At 53.2% G+C, this 23537-nt stretch overlaps 4 protein-coding genes across 7 annotated transcripts; 1 reads left to right on the top strand and 3 right to left on the bottom strand.

Annotated features, from left to right (window-relative positions):
* Positions 1-1757: 1757 nt before the first annotated feature.
* PCGF1 (polycomb group ring finger 1) lies at positions 1758-4079 on the bottom strand. The gene is made up of 9 exons (XM_043468102.1): positions 3931-4079; positions 3406-3511; positions 3096-3248; positions 2872-2943; positions 2640-2745; positions 2423-2456; positions 2227-2313; positions 2008-2088; positions 1758-1904 (listed from the first exon to the last, which is right to left on the bottom strand). Exons 1-9 carry the CDS (start codon positions 4021-4023, stop codon positions 1857-1859), a joined length of 780 nt encoding a protein of 259 aa, XP_043324037.1. The 5' UTR covers positions 4024-4079; the 3' UTR covers positions 1758-1856.
* A 5170-nt stretch (positions 4080-9249) lies between these two features.
* On the top strand, positions 9250-12026 carry TLX2 (T cell leukemia homeobox 2). Its single transcript, XM_043468100.1, has 3 exons — positions 9250-10791; positions 11235-11472; positions 11575-12026. Exons 1-3 carry the CDS (start codon positions 10392-10394, stop codon positions 11789-11791), a joined length of 855 nt encoding a protein of 284 aa, XP_043324035.1. The 5' UTR covers positions 9250-10391; the 3' UTR covers positions 11792-12026.
* Positions 12027-13597: 1571 nt separating this feature from the next.
* DQX1 (DEAQ-box RNA dependent ATPase 1) lies at positions 13598-20477 on the bottom strand. Of its 2 annotated transcripts, XM_043468087.1 has the most exons (12): positions 19999-20476; positions 19295-19550; positions 18852-19045; positions 18089-18473; positions 17514-17747; positions 17326-17425; positions 17063-17221; positions 16791-16982; positions 15209-15328; positions 14845-15035; positions 14317-14507; positions 13598-14059 (listed from the first exon to the last, which is right to left on the bottom strand). In XM_043468087.1, exons 2-12 carry the CDS (start codon positions 19529-19531, stop codon positions 13903-13905), a joined length of 2160 nt encoding a protein of 719 aa, XP_043324022.1. In that variant the 5' UTR covers positions 19532-19550; positions 19999-20476; the 3' UTR covers positions 13598-13902. The 2 variants fall into 2 exon arrangements, with proteins under 2 accessions (XP_043324022.1, XP_043324023.1); XM_043468088.1 differs by having other exon boundaries at positions 19295-20477.
* Positions 20478-20536: 59 nt separating this feature from the next.
* Positions 20537-23536, bottom strand: AUP1 (AUP1 lipid droplet regulating VLDL assembly factor). 3 transcript variants are annotated; one of them, XM_043468097.1, is made up of 12 exons: positions 23402-23536; positions 23184-23321; positions 22954-23104; positions 22574-22758; positions 22247-22319; positions 22082-22155; positions 21787-21853; positions 21590-21692; positions 21340-21459; positions 21108-21223; positions 20804-20922; positions 20537-20729 (listed from the first exon to the last, which is right to left on the bottom strand). In XM_043468097.1, the coding sequence occupies exons 1-12, from the start codon at positions 23449-23451 to the stop codon at positions 20591-20593; spliced, it is 1335 nt and encodes a 444-aa protein (XP_043324032.1). In that variant the 5' UTR covers positions 23452-23536; the 3' UTR covers positions 20537-20590. The 3 variants fall into 3 exon arrangements, with proteins under 3 accessions (XP_043324032.1, XP_043324033.1, XP_043324034.1); XM_043468098.1 differs by having other exon boundaries at positions 20537-20709; XM_043468099.1 differs by lacking the exon at positions 20537-20729 and having other exon boundaries at positions 20844-20984.
* Position 23537: the final 1 nt, after the last annotated feature.

Below are 23537 nucleotides of genomic sequence, written 5' to 3'. Positions count from 1 at the left end.
GCAGATGGCCGGTATCAGCCGGCTGCCACGGCTGCTGACAAAAAGAAGGTTCTGCTGAGCTGGGGGTCAGGCGGGGTGCCATGCCACCCCAGATCCAGGCCAGAGCACCTTCTGGTGCTTCTTGGCTGCAAATCATGTGTCATCAAAGGCCTCATCCTAAGGCTTGGTTCTCAGGTCTCCCCCAGAGTTATCTTCTGACTGGGCTTGCTAGACACCAAGCTGCCACCAAGCCTCAACTGGACTACTATGCCAGGAAAAGTCCCCAGGGGTATTTCCATTCTCCTTACCTCCACTCCCCCACCCCACCTGCCTTGGAAATGCCATTTCACACACAAATGCATTGAGAACAATCTGAGTACTGTGGCTTGAGTGGGCCTGGGAGTATCCAGAGCTTAAATTCAGGGAGAAGAGAATAGGGAACCCTGGGATAGATATAATTAATCAAAATCCTCCAAATGTATGGTGGTGTAGAGACAGGCCAAAGACACTGGAAGAAGGCCTGATTCTGACTGAGGAAAGGTTTTCTGGAGGAGGTGAATTTACGCTTTGAAGGACAGCTGGGGGCAGGGGATGGGGGATACAAATCAGGCATGAGGCCTGAAATGTGGGAGGTTCAGGAATCCTGGATATGGTACCAGGAGGGAATTGTGCCTGGGCAGTGTCCACCCCAGGCCCTGTTGCCAGTCCAGCTCGTACCAAGGGCTCTGCCTTGCTGTCTGCAATCTCTCCACATAGGCCTTTCTTTTGGCCTACAAGCTTCATCCATGGGGAGCAAAGCCCCAGCCTACTGTGTCCTGGGAGACAGCTCGGGTTTTTTGCCCCTCTGAGTCTCTGGCTCCTTTGGCCAGTTCAAGGGGTTCTCACTATCCCCTTTCCCGAGTCCCCTGCCACCCAGTCTCCATCTAGGGAAGCTCAGGCACCTTCAGCCCTCACAAGCTACGCTCAGTGACCCCCTTGAATTCGTACTGTCGGACTCTGGCCAGCTCCAGATTTAGGCTCTAACATCAGGTTCTAGCAACATCTATGCTGCCTGCACCATCCAGCTTGTCCCAGATTCCACAGCAGCTCATTAGCTTCTTACAGGAGGAACTCCTTGCTTTGGCCTCCAGTTCCCTCCTTTGTTATTGTCTGGCTCAAACTGACAAGGAATGATTGCTAAACTACTCAATAGAGTTCTCACCCTGTTGCTTCCCTCTTGTTCCTAAAAGGTGCCCTTCCTGGGAACCAGTTCCCTTCTCTCAACTACCCTCTCCACGCCCTGGCTCCACCTAGCCCAGGTACCTGAATCTCATATGGACAGCCAGGTTTCCAATTGTGACTATCCCCAATGTGTTCTTGCATCCCAATTTTTCTTTTTTAAGGCTCCTCCCATAGTGCAATTCTTTGTATTTTCTTTGAAATATCACTCTTCTTCAGTCCTGCAGTGGCCACTATCAGACCCTAGCCCCATTCTCACCACTACTGAATTAGGACACATAATGCACTCAGGTCTGCTTTACATGTGGTAACATTCAAGGACAGCGAGAGCTCCCTTCCCTTCACCAAAAGATGAAGCTATGAGGGACCTGGTTCACTCAGCTCACTTTCTGAGATTTATATATGTAAGCTTCTCTGCTGCTGTCCTTTGGCAATTCACTGAAGGAACACCCACACAGAAAGGCCCTCCTTTTCGATGAAACAAGAAGACTTCTCAACAGGGAAGTAGGACACTGGACAAAGCAGGAGTGTGTGGCAGAACAAACAAGGGAAAAGACAGATGCTTTTTTAAAGTTTTTATTTCAAAAAATAAAGCCAAAGTTAATTTCACATAAATATCTGGGGAGGGAAGGGGACAAAGATGGGTGGGGGCTTGGCCCCTACCTCCTCTTCTCTTTCACACTGTATTGTAAAAGCAAAGGGGATGGCTAAGGAAAAAACAAGGGGAAGAAGTAGTCAGTGGGAACGTTCTTACCCAAGAGGCCCCCTCAGTCCACCTCTGCCCTGGGCACTGCCTCGGCACTGCCTCACCTTGCCGAACCAGTGGGACAGCCATATCTGCTTCATGGTCATGTGATCAGGGAGAACTTCATTGTCAAAAAGGAGCTGCACCTAGGAAGGAGATAGGGGCATAGTTTCAGAAACGATTCTCTTGCCCAGGTCAAGAACTACCCAAGTCTACCATTGACTCTGTTTCTCCTTTCTTACCCCTTTCTGCCCCCTCAGAAAAATCTACATGGGAATACTCACATGCTGGGGATTTAGCATCAAGCGATGACACAGGACCCTCCTGAGATGGCGAACTTCAGCTCTAACAGAACACCGGACATATTTGTTCTGGGGGTTGGTGGGGGGTGGGAGGGACAGGAAGAAGACAAGATGTGTGAGGGAAGGGTCATGGAGTGGTGAGTCTCCTTAGAGAGGCCCTCCCCTCAGCCCCTCTTACCTGCAGGATGCTTTTGTTCTTGTCTTTGCCAGAACTGGGGGGAAACAGACACAGGTTAGACAGCCCTGTCTTTCCCCCCGCCCCCCACCCAGAACCAGGATATACTCTCTTGAATGGAAGACACTCCCTTACTGCTCGCCTTCTCCCTGCCCCTCCCCCCCTCCAGCTCTGGGTCATTGTCACTGTCACTTCAGATGGCCCATGACCTATCCTTCACCTCAGCCGCTCCAGGCATAGGCTCAGCTGCTCATCATAGCGATAGTAGTGGGCTTTGGAGTGGTCGAAGCTGCTGAAGGGGAGGCCAAGGTTGCTCAGGGCTGGCTCTGAGAAAGACAGAGTAACAAGGAAAGTGGCACATGTCCCATACTCCATTTTCCCCAGGGAGCAAATCTGGGCAGGAGGAATGCTCTGGGGGCTTTACCTTACCCTTCTGCTACTAAGCAACATACCTTCCCCACTGGGCTGGGTGACCCGGTCCAAGCCTCGGGACTGGTAGAATTCTCGGATTCGTTTCTCTTCACCTAGAAGAGGGGAGTATGAGAAGTAAAATATAAGCCCTCCCTCATTCTTTGTTCCGTGAACTGTCAACCTCTTCACCAAAGCCCTTGCTACCTCAAGCTGCCATTCAGGAACAGTGCTCTAGAGGCCCCTCAAAGTCAAGTTGGTTACTCACTGTCTTGCAAGCCTGGCACTAGCTTGTACACGATGTCCTGCATGACCCGGTCCAGTTTGAGGTTGAGCAGCGGTTGTGTTTCATGGATCTTGATGTTACACATGGGGCAGTACTTGCTGGTTTGGAGGTACTTCACAATACAACTCTTGCAGACTGCAAGAAGAGAAAGGCAGACTCTCAGGCCCTCTGAAAACTGGGTTTATGGGTTGGCTGGGTTTCCTGGGTGGTTAGGGCAAGCAGCCTAGAGGCTGACAGCCAGCTTAGTGGGATGTAGGGCCTGGAAGAAACAGCCAGGGTTCTGGGCACTCACACGTATGAAGACACTCTGTTATGGTGGTGGCATCCACGAAGTAGCCTGCGCACAGACAGCAGACGATATGCTCGTTCAAGTCTTTGATCTTTACTCGTACTTCCTCCTGCGGACACACCCTCTGTCAACGATCATTTCCCCGACCACAACCGTGTGCTTCACGATCTGGAAGTCGCCACTCATCAGAGCCCACCGCCAACCCTGCACCTAGCGCCGTCAGCTGATTAGCTCCCAGGGGGTTGACACTCCCCCTCCGCCCAGCAGAGGGCTCCGTGCACAGCAGGGGTTCTCTCTAGGCTGACTCGCCCGACCTTCCTTTCCCAGGGGAGCCTACAAAACGTCAGCGGCGCAATGCGCAGGCGTCCTAGCTCGGAGTTTGGCAACCCAATCGCAATCGCGCAGGCGCACTGGGCACCCTGTCTCTGCGCAGGCGCACTGGGCGCCTGGCCAGCCACCGCCCGTCCTCTAGCCGGCCCCAGTTCTCACTGCTAGCCGACCACAGTGGTAACCCTGCCGCCCCTTCACCTCGTTCCGTAGTGGGTCCATCTTGTACACTGACTGGAGCTGGTTCCGAAGCCTCATCGCGATCGCAATCTGGCCCCCCTGAGGAGACGCCATCTTAAAGGCTGATCTCGGCCTGCTACTTCCGGTGCCGCCTGCGGGGCGGGACTTGTCGCCCCGCAACGAAGGCTTAGGTCTTTTCGGATTCGCTGACCCTCTGTAAGGCCCCGCCCATGTCCCTTCTCCCCGTGTGCTCACCTGAGCCCCACTGGCCCCTCCCCCTCTTCAATCTGTAATTAGGGCGTCCAGGGGGTTGGTGGGAAGGGGTCCTATCTCCTCGACCTCCTGTAGTAATCGTCATAGTAGACCCTACACGATCTCGGGACTGACTTTTGGACCTTGCAAAAGACTGCCGCCTTCCACCCCAAAGGCCCGGCGGTCCCCGCCCGCCACCACTCAGGGTTGTCGATCTCCTGTGGCGACGTCCCTGATAAAAGAAACCCCTCCGGGTCCCCTGCTTGTGTCCTACAACGCGCCCGCATTACGGAGCTTCATCCCGACGGCAGGCCTTGTCCCCCCTCCACGGCGGAGGTTTCTTGAAGCTCTGCGGAACCTCGTAGAGGGTGGCGGGGAAGGAGGGACCCCAGGGACTTGGTAGTGATCGTGCCCACCCCCATCACTCCCTCCTGCCGCCGAGGTTGGGGGGGCAGGCCCTGGTTAATGATGATGATTCAATCATCGGCGCCTGCGGAGGCCTGGGACAGACTAATGCAGAGCAGATGCCCAGGGAGGAGGGGAGGACGGCTCGGACACTACCACATGTGGGCACCCTGAGGCAGCGAGCTCCTGCGGTGGCATAGGTCCAGTCCCGGACTTGGGGAGGATGCAGGGGCACTGGACCTGGTACACCGACGTCCCTAGGGACTTTTTAAAACGTGGGATTCAAAATCAAACGAAAACAAGGATAAAATTACCGTGGAGTATTAACATCAAGTACAGTTGGAGAATCAAGAAACGAGAGATACCAGCGGAGACGGGGGAAAAACTTTCTGGAGGAAGTGGGTCGTTGTGTGGGCACAGTTGGAGATTGGGAGTAGGGAAAAGAAGTGTGGTGGAAATGGAAAAGAAAGGCACAGTGGAGGGAAATGAACGGAGAGGGACCTGAAAGAGGATAAGGTGTAGATTTGAGAGCAATGATAGAAGAAGCAGAACCTTATGGAGTTGGGACTTCAGTGTGAGGGCAATAGGGACAAAAAAAACTTTTCTGAAGAAAGGGGGTTATCCTATGAAAGAAACATATTCATTTATCTTCAGAGTGAATTAGAGGCAAGGAGTTATGAGATAAGTGACTTTTAAAAATAACTACTCGCTATAGCCACTGCTTACTTCCCTGTTCCAAGATGCCATTATCTCTTCTCTGGGCGACTGCAGTGGCTTCTTGCCTACTTTCTTGCTTCTACTTTTACCCTCTTTAGCCTAGTCTAAACATAGCAGCTCACAGTGATTCTGGTCAAACATGAATCAAAATAAAAAAGGATACATAGAAAGTATTTTTGAGTTGACAGATGCTTATTATCTGGATTGTGTTGATGGTTTCATAAGTGTATACTTATATCAGTGTATCAAATTGCACATTTTATGTACAGCTTATTGTATGTTAGTTTTGCCTTAAATTTGTTTAAACTTTAAAAATCAGGTGTCTCTTCTGTTTAAAACATTCCAGTCACTTTCCAATTAGAATAACAGCCTTCAAGACTGCATGGTCTCTACAGTCACTCAGTCTGTCCAGACACACTGGACCTCCCTCTGTTTGTTCCACAGGTACACCGGTATATACTCTCATTGTGTCCCCAACTTGAAATGCTCAGGTATCCAAATGGCCCTGTTCTTCCTTCAGGTCTTTCCTCCATGAGGCCTTCTGTGATCAATCTAGATAAATCATCATCTCCTACTCTTATACTCTCCCCCCTTCCTTGTTTTATTTTTCTTCTTAGCATTTCTGAGTACATGGTATACATTTTCTTTTTCAACTGCCTCCCTCACTGGAATGTAAGCTGTTCAGTGGTAGGACTTTTGTTGTTGTGTTTACAACTATATTTCCAGTGCCAGGCACATAGTACCTAGTACATAGTACTGAGCACATAGTACCTTCAATCAAATTTTGTGGATGAACACATGAATATGGGTGGTGGTGATGATGGCCTATGTTAGGCTTTTTTTTTTTAAAGAATATATTTTTGCTGTGCTGAGTCTTCATTGCTGCACGGGCTTTTCTTTAGTTGTGAGTGGGGGCTACTCTCTAGTTGCAGTGTGTGGTGGCTTCTCTTGTTGCAGAAGATGGGCTCTAAGGCATGCACAGGCTCAGTAGTTGTGGCTCCTGGACCCTAGAGCACAGGCTCAGTAGTAGTGGCACGTAGGCTTAGCTAGAACATGGCTTCGGAGCATGTGGGATCTTCCTGAACCAGAGGTTGAACCCGTGTCTCCTGCACTGGCAGGCAGATTCTTTACCACTGAGCCACCAGGGAAGCCTGGCCTATATTAGGGTTTTATCTCTGGAAATAGAAAGGAAGGGCTGTGTATGAAACATTTCAAAGAATAATAGGAGGAAGTGAATAAGGAGCTTGGGGGAAGCATTTCCTCCAGCTTGTTGGACTAAGGTGGCTACAGCAAAAGCAGGTAGAGCTGGCCAGAAGACTAGAATGGTGGGGTGGAGCACAGCAGGGGTCACAACCAGGGGCTGAGGTCACAGAGCTTTCTGGGTAGATGTATTCGATGGAACTATTGGAACGGATGAAAACTGAGCAGATGTAGATACAGGTAAAGCTGAAGTCTGAGCTCTGAAGAATGTTCACAGTCTTCAGTGGAAGAAGAAAAGTCAGTGGAGGAAAAAGATAAGCAGCAACTGTGAATGTCCAAAGATGTAGAATAATACAATATTATGGAAGGCAAAAGAAGAGATATTTCAAGAAAGAGTTGATGGTCAACAAAGTAAAACATGTCAGAGAAGTCTTGGATAATAGACACTGGATACTGGATATCTCTGAGATAGGGTCCATGTAGTGAAGCCAATTTACAGTGGATTAGAAGAATAAATACGGAGGAAATGGAGGCAATAGATATGGGCAGTAAAAGAGAAAAAGAAACATAATTTCTCTTGAAGAGTTGGGCAAAGACTTTGTCCGGACAGTAGAGACCTAAGACAGTTGGCAGTAGGAGGGACTAAGTTGATGAGGAAACTGATGATATAGGAGTGGGGACCACCTCAAGCATGGGATACTGCACCAACAGCAGGATGGAAGAGAAGATGCAGGAAAACAGGTTAGGAGTGTGGTCTCTCCCTGTGAAGCTGCAGATTTGAAGCCCTGAACACTTGAAGAGTTGGGCAGCCACATGCATGTGAGCTATGGTGAGATGGATTCAAGGAAGTCTGTATGAGAGGTGCAGATGCTGAAACCAGAGCCTCTTCTCAACATAAACCAACAGGAACCATCCTTCTCATAGAGTCAGGGAATCAGCAAGGTGGAGGCAAACAGAGAAACTCCTAGGACTGTGGCTGACAGAACTGGATGCCTTTTGTCCTTGGAGCAGAGCACTGAAATCTTTTTTTTTTTTTTTTGTAAATACCCAGAAGATGTATATATATATATATATATACACACTACCAGGTTTGTGCCCATTCTCCTCTAAGGATCAGTTGGGCAATCTCTGGATGGCAGAGCCATCTGTGCCGACCTCAAAAGGCAGGGTGTAGGATAAGGAGGTATAAAGGTCTGCACGATGTTACTTTTTCACTTGCATTGATTTATTCAAGAAGGATTTTATTCAGTCTGATTGGAGACACACTAGTGCCCATTGTCTCCTCAGAGGCCCACCCCTGGAGTGGCAAAAGAAAATGAAAGTGAAAGACGCTCAGTCGTGTCCAACTCTTTGCATGGAATTTTCCAGGCCAGAATGCTGGAGTGGGTAGCCTTTCCCTTCTCCAGGGGATCTTTCCAACCCAGGGATCTAACCGAGATCTCCCGCATTGCAAGCAGACTCTTTACCAGCTGAGCCACCAGGGAAGCCCCCAAGGGAGTGGGAAAAGGGACTGACAAAGTCCTAACCTGCCAGCCAGTCCTCTTCAGAGCCGTTGTTTAGTTCACTGTCTCCCTAGGCGCTTTGTTCGCATCCAGGGGAATCCAGCCCATGCTGTCTCTGAAGGGTTTGCCTGAACAGCAGAGGCTTCATGCCCTCTAGTAGCCCAAGCCCTTAACTGTGGATAAAAGATGCTTGGAGTTCTGTGAAGGCTTAGGGAAGGTGATATTATCTGTCTTCTTCACCAAGACAAAAACAGCTACTAAAGTGGCAGTACCTCCCCACCCCCAACCCTTTCAGAAGATTGTTGGCAGGGTGGGGGAAGAGCTGGATAAATGCATGATGAAGGTGGACAAGACTGGGTGAGGATGTCGCATGTTATTAATGCCCACTGCCTCCCTGCCCCATGGTTCCCTACCTCAGCCGTCACCTTGGGGCTTCTGAGAACACTGAGGTTTTGTATGGGGAGAAAGCCTACTCCCTTCTTCCTCTTCCTCATCTTCCTGCCCAGATGCCCAAATATCACTCCTGGTTCCCTCGAGAGAAAAGACCTCTTACCCTGCCCTAGGCGCCAGGCTGCCAGCCCATCTGCTAGGGAGAAAGGAGGGGCAGAGTTTTCCCCAGGAGATCCTGGACAATCAACTGGAAGATCCGTCCTCCCGGAGAGACGGGCTATTAGACTTAGAAGGCACTTCAGCTCCCAAGGGTCAGGCGGTCAGGAGCAGAGCACCTGAGTGGGCTGCGGTGGAAGGGCTGAGGACTGCCACAGCAGGGCAGGGTCCTCTGGCCACCATGTGTCTGAGGCAGGCCAAGCTGCTCATCGGGTGCCCACCCTCCGAGGGATGGTAAGAACATCCGCCTCCAGGCGCCCAGTCTCACCGGCTCAGAGGCGCCAGGATTCCCCCCCCAACCCCCGGAGCCGGGGCGGGCCGGGGAAGGTAATGTAATTCCGACCCAGCTAACCCGATTATGGCGGCCTGCACCGGGCCGGGTGGCGGCAGGGGCGGGTCTAAGGCTCAGGGGCCCGCAGGCCCGGGGTCCCATCCCGGGGAAGGATGCAGAGTTCACACGCTCCCAGCTCCTGGGTCCGCGGCCAGAGGTCACAAGGTCGCTGAGCGGCTTCGGTCTTTCCCCACCTCCCTTCTCTGACACGCTCCAGGCACAGTTTCCTGGGCTTGGGTGGGGTGAAGCAGCTATGCGAAATGTGGCGGTTAGGATCCTCCGAGGACGTCAGTGAGGTTCCAAGTGTCGCCTGTGGCGATTTCGTCCTCCTGCCTTTGGAGGCTGGGCGGGAGTGTGTGAGAACAGACTTCCTGGGCGAAGAGTCGGGGCGCAGAGTCCGCGTTGCTGGTTCCCTGTCGGGGGCAGAACGCCAGTCCCAAGTCCTCACCAACCTAAATTGGCTTGGGTACAACCACGGGTCCGCTTTACACCGATTTAAGGAAATCGAAATTCTAAGAAACATTGGACGCCCATTACTGGCGCTCCGGAGAGGAGCTGGGGCCCCTACGGGAGAGGCCGGGAGGAGCACCAGGATCACTGGCCCAGTGATTCCCCGCCCTAGCTCACCGGACACCCCGCCACACCTCCAACTGTCCTCTTCCCCAGCCTCCAACTCGCCGGCGCCGTTCCCCAGCCGCTTCCCATCGCAGCCAGAAAGCCACAACGAAATTTGGTCTTCGAGAGCACTTAGGCGGGGCCCACAACGAATCCGGGAGTCGTCAGGCTGGACCCATCGGGAGGCGAAGAGTAGGGGCTGTGGGAGGCGGCACCTGCAAGGAAGTTGGTGAGGCAGAGGAAACCCAGAGGCGGAGGCCAGTGAGGATGGAGTCCTTGCGCATCTCGGCTGACTCAGCGCGCAGCGGCCCGAGCTCTGGCCCCTCCCGTGCAAGTTCATAACACACTCGCCACCTTCCCCCCTCCAACACCCTCACCACTCCCGCCGGCCAGTCTTGCCCGCGCTTGGAGCAAACAGGCGTCTCTTCCCCTTTAACGGGCCCGGCCCCGCCCCTGCCCTACCCCCAGCCCCCACTGCCCACCCAAGACTGATCTGTCAGTCACTGCCCCAGCCCAAGTCAGCCAACCCTCTCCACCCCGGACTCGGGCAGAGGCCCTGGCAGTCCAGCGTCCATCCGCGCTTCAGAGTCAGGAAGGGCGCTCCTGGGGCCCCAGTCGGTCGCGCTCCCCGGGATGCGAGTCCCTGCGCCAACACCCGGCAGAGGCCGGCACGCGCTGGGTTACTCCCAGTACATAGGGATGAAGATGTCCTGGGCGTCCCGGCGCCTCTCTGCGGCCAGCCCGGCAGGTCCCTGAAGCCACCGCCCTAAACGCTCCGCTGCTGGGCTCCCAAAGCTGTTTGGGGGCCCCTCTCTAACCGCCAAACCTCCTGAGGTCCTCTTTGACCCGGACCCATGGAACCGGGGGTGCTGGCCTCGCACAACCTCCCGCACCACGAGCCAATCAGCTTCGGCATCGATCAGATCCTGAGCTGCCCGGAACCCCCCGGGAGCGGCCTAGGCCCGGGTCGCGCGGGCCAGGGCCATGGAGAGAGTGCGGCGTTCTCGGGTGGATTTCATGGAGCCTCAAGCTACGGCCCCGCGGCCTCGCTGGCCCCGGTACCAGGCAGCTCTGGTGTTGGCCCGGGCGGCGTGATCCGCGTCCCGGCGCATCGTCCTTTGCCAGTGCAGCCGCCCGCGGGAGGCGCACCTGCAGTTCCTGGACCTTCGGGCTTGGGCGGCGCCGGGGGCCTAGCGGGACTCACCTTCCCTTGGATGGACAGCGGCCGCCGCTATGCCAAGGACCGGCTCACGGGTGAGGTTGCCCGATCCCTCCAGTGTCATGCCCCACACTGACCCTATTTTCTCATCTTTGATCCTTCTGCTCCAACTCAAGGTCCCTTTCGTACCCTTCGCCCTAATCCCAGGGGTTCCTCCCTCAACTTGTATCTCTTGGTCCCGCTGCTGAGAGGCGCTGGGGAGGTAGCTGCCGTCGATGCCCGCGCTCTCCTCCGCAGTTCATTGTCCGCACGGCGGGGAGGGCAGAGTGAAGTTACAGGGGACATATCTCCCTCACCCAAGCGGGAGGGCCATTTCCGAGGCCCCCTTTTTTGTGTATTAGACTCTACCGGTGCGGAGTCGAGGCTGGGGAGGTAGGGACCTGGCGCGGGAGCTCTGCGGCCTCGGCAGCCGCGCTCTCTTCTGTGACACCTCGGGCCGCCCCAAAAACCTAGCCTTGCTCTTTCTTCCTCCCTGTAGCGGCGCTCTCGCCCTTCTCCGGGACGCGTCGTATAGGTCACCCCTACCAAAATCGGACCCCCCCAAAGCGGAAGAAGCCGCGCACATCCTTCTCCCGCTCGCAGGTGCTGGAGCTGGAGCGGCGCTTCCTGCGCCAGAAGTACCTGGCCTCGGCCGAGAGGGCGGCGCTGGCCAAGGCCCTGCGCATGACCGACGCGCAGGTCAAGACGTGGTTCCAGAACCGGCGCACCAAGTGGCGGTGAGGCGCGGGGCGGGTGAAGGACCGGGCTGGGCCGAGTGGCGGTGAGGCGCGGGGCGGGCTGGGGCTGGCCTCGCTGACCCCGCGTCTCCGCCCGCCCAGGCGCCAGACGGCCGAGGAGCGCGAGGCGGAGCGGCACCGCGCGGGCCGACTACTTCTGCACCTGCAGCAGGACGCGCTGCCTCGGCCGCTGCGGCCGCCGCTGCCCCCGGACCCGCTCTGCCTGCACAACTCGTCGCTCTTCGCGCTGCAGAACCTGCAGCCCTGGGCCGAGGACAACAAGGTGGCTTCCGTGTCCGGGCTTGCTTCAGTGGTGTGAGCGACGCCTGCCCGACCGACCGACCGAGCGCTCTTTTCCGGACCGAGCCGCCTCGTGGAGCCCCGGAGCTGGGGCCTAGGAGCGCATGGCCGCCCACGCCGTGGTTCTGTAGCAGTGGAGCGTGTGAGGAGGAGCTGGCTTTGAGGCTATCGTCGAGGGCTCCTCGGCCACCGCCGGTTCGCAGGCCAACGTTTCACAATTGCCCCGAGCGCTTAAATGCGACCTTTCCCGCCATTTCCCACACACTTGTCGCACGGCGGCTGGAACCGAGGGGCTGAGGGGGCGGGACCTGCAGTTTGATAGCCAATGAGGTGCGGGGAGGAGAGCGGGCTGGCGTATGGCTGCCCTCTTGAGGAACTCCGCATTCTTCCGCGGGTGGGTTGCAACCAGAGTTCCGTCCGGCCCAAGCTGTTCACAGGCCTGGCTGGGATTCGGCAGCTGCAGCCTGCCGGGTCTGTACCAAAAGTGTGAAGGAAGGAAAGAAGGAAGACGCCAATGACAGGGGAGTGATGGAGGAGGTGCTGGAGGGCGAGTCTGACTGTGACAGGAACCAGAGGGTTATCCATGCTGGGCATGTCATTCTTCAACTGTAAAATAATCGCTAAGGACTTTGAGCCCTATATTGTGTGTGTGTTTAACCTGCTGACTGCGTCCTCCGTCTTGAGCCTCCCAAGTGAGTGGTGGGCGAGATACACTTGATGAAAGAGAAAATCTAAGAACACTAATCAGGCTCTGGTGTCTCTCAGGGACAGAGAGGGAAGCAATGGACAAAGTTAATGGGCCCAGGGGAGTTAGAGTGAGCAGAATCTGGCAAATAATAGGAAGTGATAGACTTAAAAATAATCAAAGATAATTCCTAGGTTGGAAATGTAAAGGATCAAGAAATCAATGGTGCTGTGGATGATGAAAGGGAAATTGGGAAGACAAGACCAAGATTAACTCTGCAGGCAAAACTAAATGCTAAACCTAGAGAGAAGGATCCCCTAGAGTAGGAAATGGCAACCACTCCAGTATTCTTGCCTGGATAATTCCATGGACAGAGGCACCTGGTAGGCTACAGTCTATGGGGTCACAGAGAGTCGGACACGACTGAGCGACTGAGCGACTGAGCAAGCACACAGGGAGAGAATACATTCTGGAAAAATGCCTTTCGGGGGAGGTCAGTTGACATCCACATAGAGGAGGAAATAGATGGAATGATGAAAGCAGACCGCATCTCCAAGGGAGGGAACTCTGAGCAGAAAAGCAGAGTTCTAAGGATTAAATGTTTTATCAATTTCTATAAACACATTTATAATGTGTAAGATGATTGAGGATATCAAAGTTAATAGTCTAAGGAAAGAAAAGAGAAAGGAGTACCCAGTTGGTAAAAGCATGATGTTCCTGAAGTTGTTAGAACTTATGGGTGGGCCAGGGGCTGCTGGGACGCTTGTTGCTGGAAAGTTAAGGGTTTGGGTACAGATCCAATATCCTTTAAGTTTAAGAAGAAGCAAGATCTAAGTTGTATGAGAACAAAGGGGACGATTTTGTCTTATTCTTATTCTTATAGCACCCGCATTCTTCCTCCCCTGCAGTCAGGAGCAGTTGATAGAGTGAGGTAAGCTTTAGGCAGGGTCAGAGGCCAACTGTAGTCAAACTGCTTGTTTTCCATGTTAGTGACACTAAGGTCAGTCATAGCACAAAGGCTTGACCAGAGGTGGGAACCAGGCAAGAGGATATCACTGTTGAAGTTCACCCTGATTCTTTTATATTGTGTCATCTTTAACTCATAGATACTGTAAATGCTACTGCAGAACCAAACTCAAATTTGGTATCATATAAACAACTTTTATAGACCAAAAGGGAGCACAAGGATGGGTTTGGCATAAGTTGGGGGTATGGAGGGCATGTCAGTTCCTCTTCAATAAATAGAAGAAAGCTAAGGAATTGGTCCTACCCTGTATAGACTGGGGCTTAACCAATTTGCTCCACTCCCAGCTCCATTTCTTGGGACTCAGGTTCCAGTATTTACATTTGACCCTTGGGCTTCTAAATCTGGATGGCTGCCTAGGTGCTAGCCTGAGGGAAGATCTCATGTGATGAGATGAATTCAACTTCACCCCAGAGGCAGGTCACTGCAGGACACAGGCATTTTCAAGTTCTTGGGTGGAGGAAGATTCACTCCTGGTCGAGGAATCTGTCATTTCTTCCCTCAGCTGGTTCAGGAAGTCTCTGCTCTCACTAGGGGGTAAGTTACTCAGGAAGTATGGAGGAGCCAATTCCACCAGCCTGACAGAGACATTCATAGTTAGGTGATTTCTGTATCCTCTTTCATAATGCATACTGTTGAACTTTTTACTACCCCTTCCACAAACCCTGTCTCCTCAAATCATGTTACCACAAACCACTAAGACCCTCTCACTCCCCTCCATCCCTGCCCCTGCCACCCCACCCCCCAACCCCACTTAGCTTCGGTAAGTCCCCAGCTATAATTTTGGCCCCAGGAAGAGGAATGGACAGTGTAGGAGGGGTGTCAGGGAACTCACATCTGTGGCTGAATTTCAGAAACAATGGAAAGGCAGTTGTCTTTGGAAATGGAGAAACTGTGGTAAAGCACCCACAGTGGGGGTCTGGCAGGAGCCCTGCGGCTTCTGTAGCAGCAGTGTGGGGAGAGCTGGGCCACATGCTTATGGGTGAGAAGCAGGTAATTTCCAGTTCCATCTGTGTCTCGGGCCACCTCATTGAAAGACAAAGATATTGAAGGAATAAGTGAGAGTGAAGTGTCAGTCAGTAGAAGAAAGAAAGGGGGGTTGAGAAAGAATTATTAGCAAGGGTAGTGAGAGTATTAAAAGTAAGGCATACCTCTAGGTGTTATAGCCCTACCATATGACCATAATATATGGCATTTCCATAGCCCCTTGTACCTCGAAACATCAAAGGAAAAGTTTCTCCTGGTTCTAAAGAGTCCTTTGAATGGCCACCTGGGTCCCAATTTCAGAGGTGGCATACCTTAACCTTTGTTCCTTCTACTTTCTGTTCCTTTTATGATCCTTACTCCAACTCTTTCCCCTAACCTTAAGGAAGTATCCTGACACCAGCGCTTTCTGAAGGTCTCTGCGATTCTGCTCAGATCCAAAGGCTGGTTGAGACAAGGGAAGTTCAATCCGTTGCATCAGTTCTAGGAGTTCTCCCCGAAGTTTACGGGCTTGGCACAATGCTGCCCAGTTTAGACCCCGGGCCTGGCACCAAGCCTTGTCTGCTCCACCTAGGAATAGAAAGGGACCAGCTATAGCTAGAGTCCTTGAGACCCATAAAAGAACCCAACTTTCGGTCAAAGGGCTTCCTTTTCCTGGGACTAGAGATCTGTCAGCTGGCTGCACACTTTCTCTCTTTGGAAAATCTGGGATTCTGTGAGAGGATGCAGAGTGGAGCACTCACTCTGTATAAAGGCTTCATACACTTGGATCAGAGAGCTGTGATCACCATCCACGTGTTCTAGCGCTCGACGCAGGGCAGCTTCTTCTGCACAGAGTGGAGGACGAGTAAACCCAGGGGCAGCTGGAGGCAGAAGAGAGGAAGTTCATTTTGGGGCATGAGAACAGATAGCAGTACACTGAAAAAGGCAGCAACGTCACTCTGGGCACTTTATTCAAAAGACTTTTAGATACTATTCACTTTATTGGACACTGAAGATAAATAGATGAAAAACAGTTTCTGCCCTCAAGGAACTTAGAGTCTAGTGGGAGAGACCAACATGTAAGATGGGTGTGCAGGCCAATATTTGAAGTTTGAGAATTAGTTGAGTGGAGAAGGGCAGAGGGAGTATTCTAGACGTGGGAATAGCATGTTTGGAGAACTTCGAGCACCTGGGACAGAGGGAACGATTTGTGTGGCAGGGTGGCAGGAGATAAAGCTGAAGGAAAGTATGGGCAAGGCTGTGCAAATGAATTTACATTCTGTTTGGAAGGTATGAAGAAGAGTTTTTAAGAGAATCCACATGTTTGGAAGAAGTTCACATGACTAGTTAGGCGGCTACTCAAGGAATCCAGCTGAGCAGCGATGAGGAGCTACATTGGCATTAACTCTGAGTATGAAGAAGAACAGGTAAAAAATTTTTTTAAATTAGGAGATAAAAATGAAAAAAAAAAAATCCTGGAGAAAGGTTAGTCTAGAATGATGATAGAGCTGCAGAAGTGATGGTACGATTTTTTGGTGGTGGTGGTGAGGGAGCAGATTTAAAAAGGGCTCAGCTCAACAACAACAGAAGTACTCGAGTTCAGTTCTGGGTTGAAGTTTTGTGGACCATTCTGATAGGAATGACCATCAGGAGTTAGATATATAAATCCAAGATTCAGAAGAATGATATTGTAGCGTTTCAGACCATGAATGTGAATGAACTTGCTCAGAGAGTTCAGGGAATGAGAAGACAAAAGGGGCAAAGGTAGAATCCTGAGGTTCAACTTACTTTGAGCAAGCAGAGGAGGAAGCAGAGGAGGAAGAACTCAAGTGGGAGACTAAGGGATGGCAATGGAGGGACAGTGAGAACCACCAGGAGCAGATCACAGAGGCTTAGGGAGGGCGCAACGTTAAAGGCGGAGTGGTTGCCATTCTCAAGTGTCTAAGGAAAGTCATGAACAGGGCTCAAAAGTGCTCGCTGGATTAGGTCTCCAGGAGGCCACTGGTGAGCAGAGGTGTCACTCTTCTGCTGGGGTGGGCCTGAAGCTGGAATGCAGTGGGCGAGGAATACCCTGCATTGAGCAGGATAGAGATTATTCTGAATAATGAAGGGATTACAGGGTTGAGCAAGACAGGTACAGTTTCAGTAAAAACAGGTAGGAGAGACTTGTTGCAGGACAAGAAGTAACAGACAGGAGAGGGATAAGTGATGAAGCCTAACTCTTTCGGCACAGTGAGGGCTGGGAACTAGAGCCAAGCGGAATGGGCTAGCTTAAGGAGCACCATGACACCAAAGGGAAGGCTTGGAGTTGTCATAAGAGCCAGAAAGAGAAGTGATTTATACCAGTGAGCATGGCAGCCAGGGTGAGCATCTCATCCACACAGTCAAACTCGCACGAGGCCAGCAGGGCTTTGGCCAGCTCAGGGGCCAGGGGGAACTCTGATAGGATAACTCCCAGGTCAGACAGGTCCCCGTCATCATCCAGGGCAGCCAGATAGTCTAAGTCTTCCAGAGCCTGCATCAGTGCTTCTGGAGCTGGAGAGGGAACAAGGCTGAGAGGACAGGGGATCTCAGAACCTGGAGAGCAGCAGGACGTGGGCAGGAGGGGTGCTCACCAGGCCGGTCCAGGAAGTGGCACCTCCCTGGCTCTGCGATCTGTCTCCTCTTCAGTAGCAACATCAGGGGGCTCAGATTCTCCGCCCACACTCTGGGCTGGGGCAGGCAGGGAGCCTCTACTTCTAGGAAGGACTTAGGATACAGGCAGAGGCAGGATCCTGAGGGGAGAAAGATCTGGGAAAGAAGACCACTGTAGATTTCTCAGGGCCTCTGGGTCGTGACTCTTCTTGTGTTTGATCCTACTGAGGGCAAGAGCTCTTACCTGGTGGGATCCCTGCTGCCCGTAGTCGTCTTGCCTCTGCCTGACACTTGCTGACTGGTCTCAACACTTGAGATTCTGCTCGGATCTGAGGACTGTAAACCTGTCACCACCCCCAACCAAGGCCAAGACAGGTGAGAGTGGGCTATTTCTATCTTTAGCCTGTGTCCCCTCACTTGTCTTTCACTCACACTTCGAAGCTCCAGTCCTGAGTCAATGACATGTCGGATGGAAGGGAGGGAAAAGGAGAAGTCGGCCAGCCAGTGAGTGACCACAACCTTCCGGGCACCCGACTCTGTGTCCTCGTACACAGCCTGGACAGCTCGTCCACAGCCTGGGTGAAGGGGCAGCACCCGTGGTGGAGGCCCCTGGTTTCCCAAGGACCCTACCTTCCTGGACAAGGACTCACAGCACAGGGAAATTTCCTGAAGAGAGAGGTGGGGTGTTAGGGTGATTCTCACCTTTGTGGGTCAGAGACCCCTTTGAAAAACTGACGAAAGCTATGGACCTTCACTCTGAAAAAGTGCACATACTCATATAAAGTTGGGGTGGTATAATTTCAGGAACTTGCTGAACTGCAAATCTCTACATTGTATGGAATCAAAAAGTTTTTATCCCCAAACCCTGGAGTTTTTCCTCAAGACCCCAACAGAGAGTAAGTACTAGAACTCCAATGTTCCCAATAAGCATTGCTCCCGTTCTCCTCTGGGACAGGAAGGGGCAGACATCTGACATGAATACCTCCTTTTGCATCCCGTTTTTTTACCTCCTCACTGGGCAGGTACACTAGCACATCTCCTGGAGCCTCCTTCCGACACAATTCAAGCACAGCCTGGCAGGCAGCTTCCACTCGATCAGTAGGGAAAGAGTCTCTATAGACAGGAGTGGGACACCTGCCAGTCTCTCTGGGTACACACACAGTAGGAGGGTTGCCCCAGAAGTCTTGGAGCTTAGGTTCAAGGGTTGGGTCAGTAACTACAACCACTCTGAGGTCCCCTGGAAGGCTTCCCAGCCTGGCATCTCGCAGGAGTCCCTGGAGCAAATCTGAGGCCACTGACCGCTCCTGAGCCTCATCCAGGACCAGCACACCCTGGGCTCCAGTGCCCCGGGTCGAGGCCATCTCCTGCAGAAGCAGCCTGTCCCAGCAGAACCTGTTGACATTGGCAGTGGGCAGAGGAGTCAGTGTGGACACCGACCAGCCCCAGGAGTCCAGAGGAGCTTCTCCCCAGGGGGCCTAGGCTCTGACAGTAAAGGTCAGAAAAAGATTCTGTGACTGACTTTTGTGACCTATTGGTGACACTGTTCATAAGCTGTACTCCAGTTAGGAAAGTGAGACTTTCAAGATGACGGTGAAGTTGAATGTCTGAGGTTGCTGGCTAGGGTTAAATGGCTGAATTCAGAAGTTGCATCATGCATGGTGTAAAGGGTGAGCTAAGCTGAGGGAGGGTACGGTGAGATGTCAGAAGGCCGGGTTTGTTTCTATGGGGTGAGTGGAAGGAGATTTGAGTCGGGCCTGCAAGGGGCCACACCTTAGCAGAGTGTCTGGCCCAGTGCAGTCTTCTTGGGGGATGCTGTATCCAACCTCATGACCCAGGGTCAGGTCCATTTCATCAGCAACTCGCACGGCCAAGCTCAGGGCTGCTAGAGGATAAGGCTGAGTCACAGTTACCCAACCCTTCTGGAAACCTCTGGCCAGCACAAACTCTGCACACCACTGTGGGATCTGGGGTAAGCATAGGAAAGGACCACCTGTCAGCGAGACACAGAACTCTGAAGTGCTGGAGGAGCTGTTGCCAGTTTAATCTCTCCTTATTTGAGGAGTTCTCCGGTACTTCACTGCCTGTCTCCTTTTGACCACCTCCCCTATTATTCCACACAGCAACCCCCACCCCATTCCCAGCCTTGTCCCAGGAGGAGCCAGTTCCCTACCCCCTCCCTTTGTCAGAATTTCCTTCCCCACCCCGACCCCCACCTGGGTGCTCTTGCCACAACCAGGCTCTCCAGACACCAGTACCACTCCACTGGGGCTACTCTCCAATTGCTCCAAGAAGATAAAGCGAGCAGCCCAGACAGGCAAGGATCGGCGCTGCTCAAGTAGTTCGTAGTAGCGGGAAGAAAAGGGGAGCCCGTCAAAGGGGTTCACAGCCAGTTCAGACTCCCCAGGGTTTGGGCCAGACTCTTCTTCCAACCTGAGAAGCTGAGAGGCCATGGTGACTGTCTAGCAGGACCTACAGGAGGCAGGGCAGTCATCAAGGCCTCGTATTTGGTGACTGACACCATCTTCCCACCTCAGCCCTGATCCCTAACCTGTACCCTCAGGTGATAATGCACTGGGGTCCATCCTTCCCAGTACTTCTTGTCTGCCGGGAAACAGGGAAGAGTTGAGTCTCCAAGTAAGGGACTATCAGAAGTGGACTATTGGGACTTCCCTGGCAGTCCAGTAGTTAAGAACCCAACTTCCAATGCAGGGGACGTGGGTTCGATCCTTGGTTGGGGACGTAAGACCCTGCCTGTGGCAGGGAACAAAGCCCAGCCACCGCGACTAAGACCCAACACAGCCAAAAAGAAAGGAAGAAAGACCTGGTCACCCGTGGGAAGGTCCCTTGGGGAGAGAATGAAGAGCAGGAGTGGGGTCAGGAATTGGGGAGCAGGGACACAAGGATCCTGGATTCAAACCTTTGCCTGCAGCTCTGAGACGCGTTGGAATGGCAGCCAGTTCCAGACCCACCCAGCAAGTCACCACAAACCCAGACCTGCTGTGAGGTACAAAGGTCAATTCCGGATCCACCCTGGGGCACTGCTCAGACGCGGTCCTAGAGACTGTTCTGGGGTGGGGCCACGTGCTCCACCTTCTTTAACCTAGTTAGGAGCCTATGGAAAACAGGCTCCAGCCGCCACACTGGGCATGCGTGAATCCTACAGACCGTGTTCTGTGCTCATTAGTGAAAGGTATCCTGGGACCTGCAGTTCTGCAGCTGTCTCCTCACATGCCTGGGCTGAATTCTGAGGCCAGGGCCCAGTTGCTGCTGGGCATGCAGCTTAGTTATACTTCCTTAGTATCACTCATCTCTTGACATGAGGAGGTGATTGCAGACAGTTCCATTCTGACCGACCCTCCACAAACCCACAAGGAGGCCCTCATTCCTGATCCCCGCAACCAAGGGACAAGGAACCTGCTAGAGGGCTTTTGAGACCCAAAGAGGCAACAGAAACCGTGAGTGCAAACCCTGCATTTAATGTGATGCTGGGGGGAGCCCCACTCCTCCCTTCAGCGCCCACCCATCGGCCTGCTGTGAGGCGGGTGAGGCTGCCCCAGCCTCCGTCCTGCGGCTCTGGGTGCCATGCTGTACTCAGTCAGCCTCCTGGGCCTGCCTCTCTGTGAATCGCCTGTGGGACACAAGAAGACACTGTATGGGCTTTGCCGTATTATCCTCCTTCTCCAACCTGCCCTTTCCTACCGGTTGTCCTCTCAGCGTCTCACCTTCTTGCATATTCATACAGCGCCTGCTTTCGCTCCTGTAGACTCTCCTGCCGGGCCCAGGAGGACTTGGCAAATGTTAGGGCTGTGGGCTGAGGGGTTGCCGGGCCAGAGCTGGGGAACTGAGGTGATCACAATGTCAGAGGGCTTGCGAAGTCATCATCATTAAACACGCATCGAATGCCTACTTTGCAAGAGAGGTACTGTGCTAGGGTCTCAGGGTCAAAGAACAGACGTCAGGACAGGGAATACGCAGACTGCCCCATCCCACCTCAAGTCCTGGACCGGCTCATTTTCTGGGCCTCACCTTGGGAGTAGAGGCTGTGGCAAGGGACTGGGTCCCCTCAGTGATGTCTTCAGGCATGAAAGCCACGGCTCCCTCAAGCAGATTAGTGATGGTCAAGTCTACACAGCCAGTCCTGGCTGGGGAGAAGGGAGGAGTGGACAGCGCAGTCGGCTTCTCTGCTCACCTTCTCCCTTCTCCACCCACTTTCCCTCTCGACGCCTGTCTCCTCGGGTAAAGCTACTCTTTCTCATACCTAGGTCTCTCTGGATGACGCCCAGTGGAACATGGGGTAAAACCTCCTTCACTCTCTGAGCCAGACTTGCCAGATGCACATCAGGAGAAGGGCCAGGGGAGTGAGGGAAAGAAGACTGGGCTGCAAAAGAGAAATCCGAAATATGGTGAGTGGAAAGCTAGAGGAGAGAGGCTGATTAGTACAGACACAGGGAGGAAGTCAGAACTGGTTGAAAAACAGTTGAAAAGCTGTATGTCCAGAGACCACACACCTGACTGAGGGCGCAATCTGGGGTGTCTCTGTCGCTTCATGTGCTCTGCTTTGTCTGCTGGAGTGAGTCGTGTCCCTGTCTGGCCCAATTCTTTGGCCAACAGCTAGGGAGAATTGGAGGATTCGAAGTTTCTCAAGTGTTCTTCTCCTTCTCCCAAAGAAAGAACCCACTTCCACCCTGCCCGTGTCCCCTACCACCTGTTGTACACGGAGGGCAAACTCTTCACTCCCCTCCCCCAGCTGTCGATGAACTGGACGGAGCCACCTGCAAAAAACAATCCAGGTCCACGTTGGGGGCACCCACTCTCCACTCTGATACCTCTTTTCTTGGAACAGTGGTGGTGACAGTAGGGGAGATAGTAAATACTTTATATTGCCTCTGTGGTAGGACCTTAACATTAAAAGATCTGCAAATGGACAGGGCAGAGACAGCTACTTCCTTGACCTTGAGATGAGTTTCTCCCAGCCACCAAAAAGTGAGGACAGTTAATACCTTACTTGATACACCGTGAAAGGGACGAAAAGTGACCACAGCAGTTCTGAGACCCAGGAGGCATCTGACACCGTCTGAGGGGAGGGCATGAGTGAGGTCTAAACCAGGGCCAGGAGTAGGAAACTTCCCCTCCAAACCCAGAGATTCCCTGTGGAACACACTCACCACAGAGACAAGGGGTCTCTGGACTCGCAGGGTAAGAGGCTGTACCACATCCTGGATAGAAAACGGCCAGGAACTAGAAGAGTGAAGAAAGTAAGATGGGATTCTAGCCAATCTAGTCAGCAGCTCATACCTGACTTTAAACAGATAACTGTCACACTGTACAAATAGAAATGTGGGAAATAAACAGATTCAGGGGAAAGAACTAAAAGTGGGAAAAAAGTAAATAAACTAGGAAGGTAGGGGGCAGGGCTGAAGAAGGCTGTGAAAACCCAAGGGCCCCCAAGCTTGATCACCTACAGTTGGAGACAAATACCTGTGCTCACTCACCTGAAGCGCAGGAGCCCCTCCCGGCCATTGGTGGCTTCTTCCTCGGGGAATAGCAGCAGAGGGGTAGGGGGAAGCCGTGTTGAAGCACAGAATCTCTTGAGTGACTCCACCAACTCCCCCTGACCATCCATCTCCATAAAGCCCCGAGACCAGCACACAAAGCTTGGGGGACTATTGAGTAGAGGCTGGGAACCGGAAGGAGAGAAAGCAAGAAAAAAAGAATGCCGTGAAGTGAGAAAAACTGACATATGGGTAGAAAAGCGAGGTCGGGGTAAGGGTATCTTGTGGTCCCCAAGGGAAAGCTGCACACGGAGAGGAGCGCCTTGAGCTGAGCCCCAGGGAGCCACTCCGTGGCACTCTCGGCTTCCTCCCTAACTCACGGTGCTACAGCTGGTGAGCAGATTGACTATGTTGTGGTCGAAAGGTGTCACGTGGTTGGAAATGAGGACCCTGACACGGTGATCCCGGAGTCCAGAGTCCTCCTGCCGGGCCACGAGCCCCAGCACCGCACACATGGTCCGCACCACGAACCTGCGAACGCAGGCAGTGGTGACTATCTGGCCTCGGGCCAGGCCCAGCCCCGACCCTCCCCGAGCGCCCGGGTCGGAACCTGCGAAGGACACTGTCTGGTAGCGCGCAGCTGACCAGGAAGACGTGGATCCCAAGAAACAGGCGCAGGACGAGGAGGCAGAACCCGACTGGAGCGTAGAGTAGTAGCGCGAGGAGCAGGAAGCCGTCACCCGGGAGCCTGGGGGCGAGAGGCGGGGTGATCGGGCGCCGAAGGCCAAGTGGACGCGGAAGTCTGTCTCTTCCCGCCGGGGCTCTTACCGGTGCGAATCAAAGAGCCGCTCCGGCCCCGGCGACGAGGGAGGCTCCATTGCCGCTGCTTTAAGGTTGTCTGGCCGATGCCGCCATCTTCGCGCCCCGCCGCAGGGGCTCTTGGGAAGGCGGAGTCTTCGGGCAT

The sequence above is a fragment of the Cervus canadensis genome, chromosome 5, assembly GCF_019320065.1.
Source record: "Cervus canadensis isolate Bull #8, Minnesota chromosome 5, ASM1932006v1, whole genome shotgun sequence".
In the NCBI taxonomy this organism is placed as follows: domain Eukaryota; kingdom Metazoa; phylum Chordata; class Mammalia; order Artiodactyla; family Cervidae; genus Cervus; species Cervus canadensis.
The sequence above is the reverse complement of the archived record's forward strand: the minus strand, read 5'-3'. Positions and strand labels throughout refer to the sequence as shown.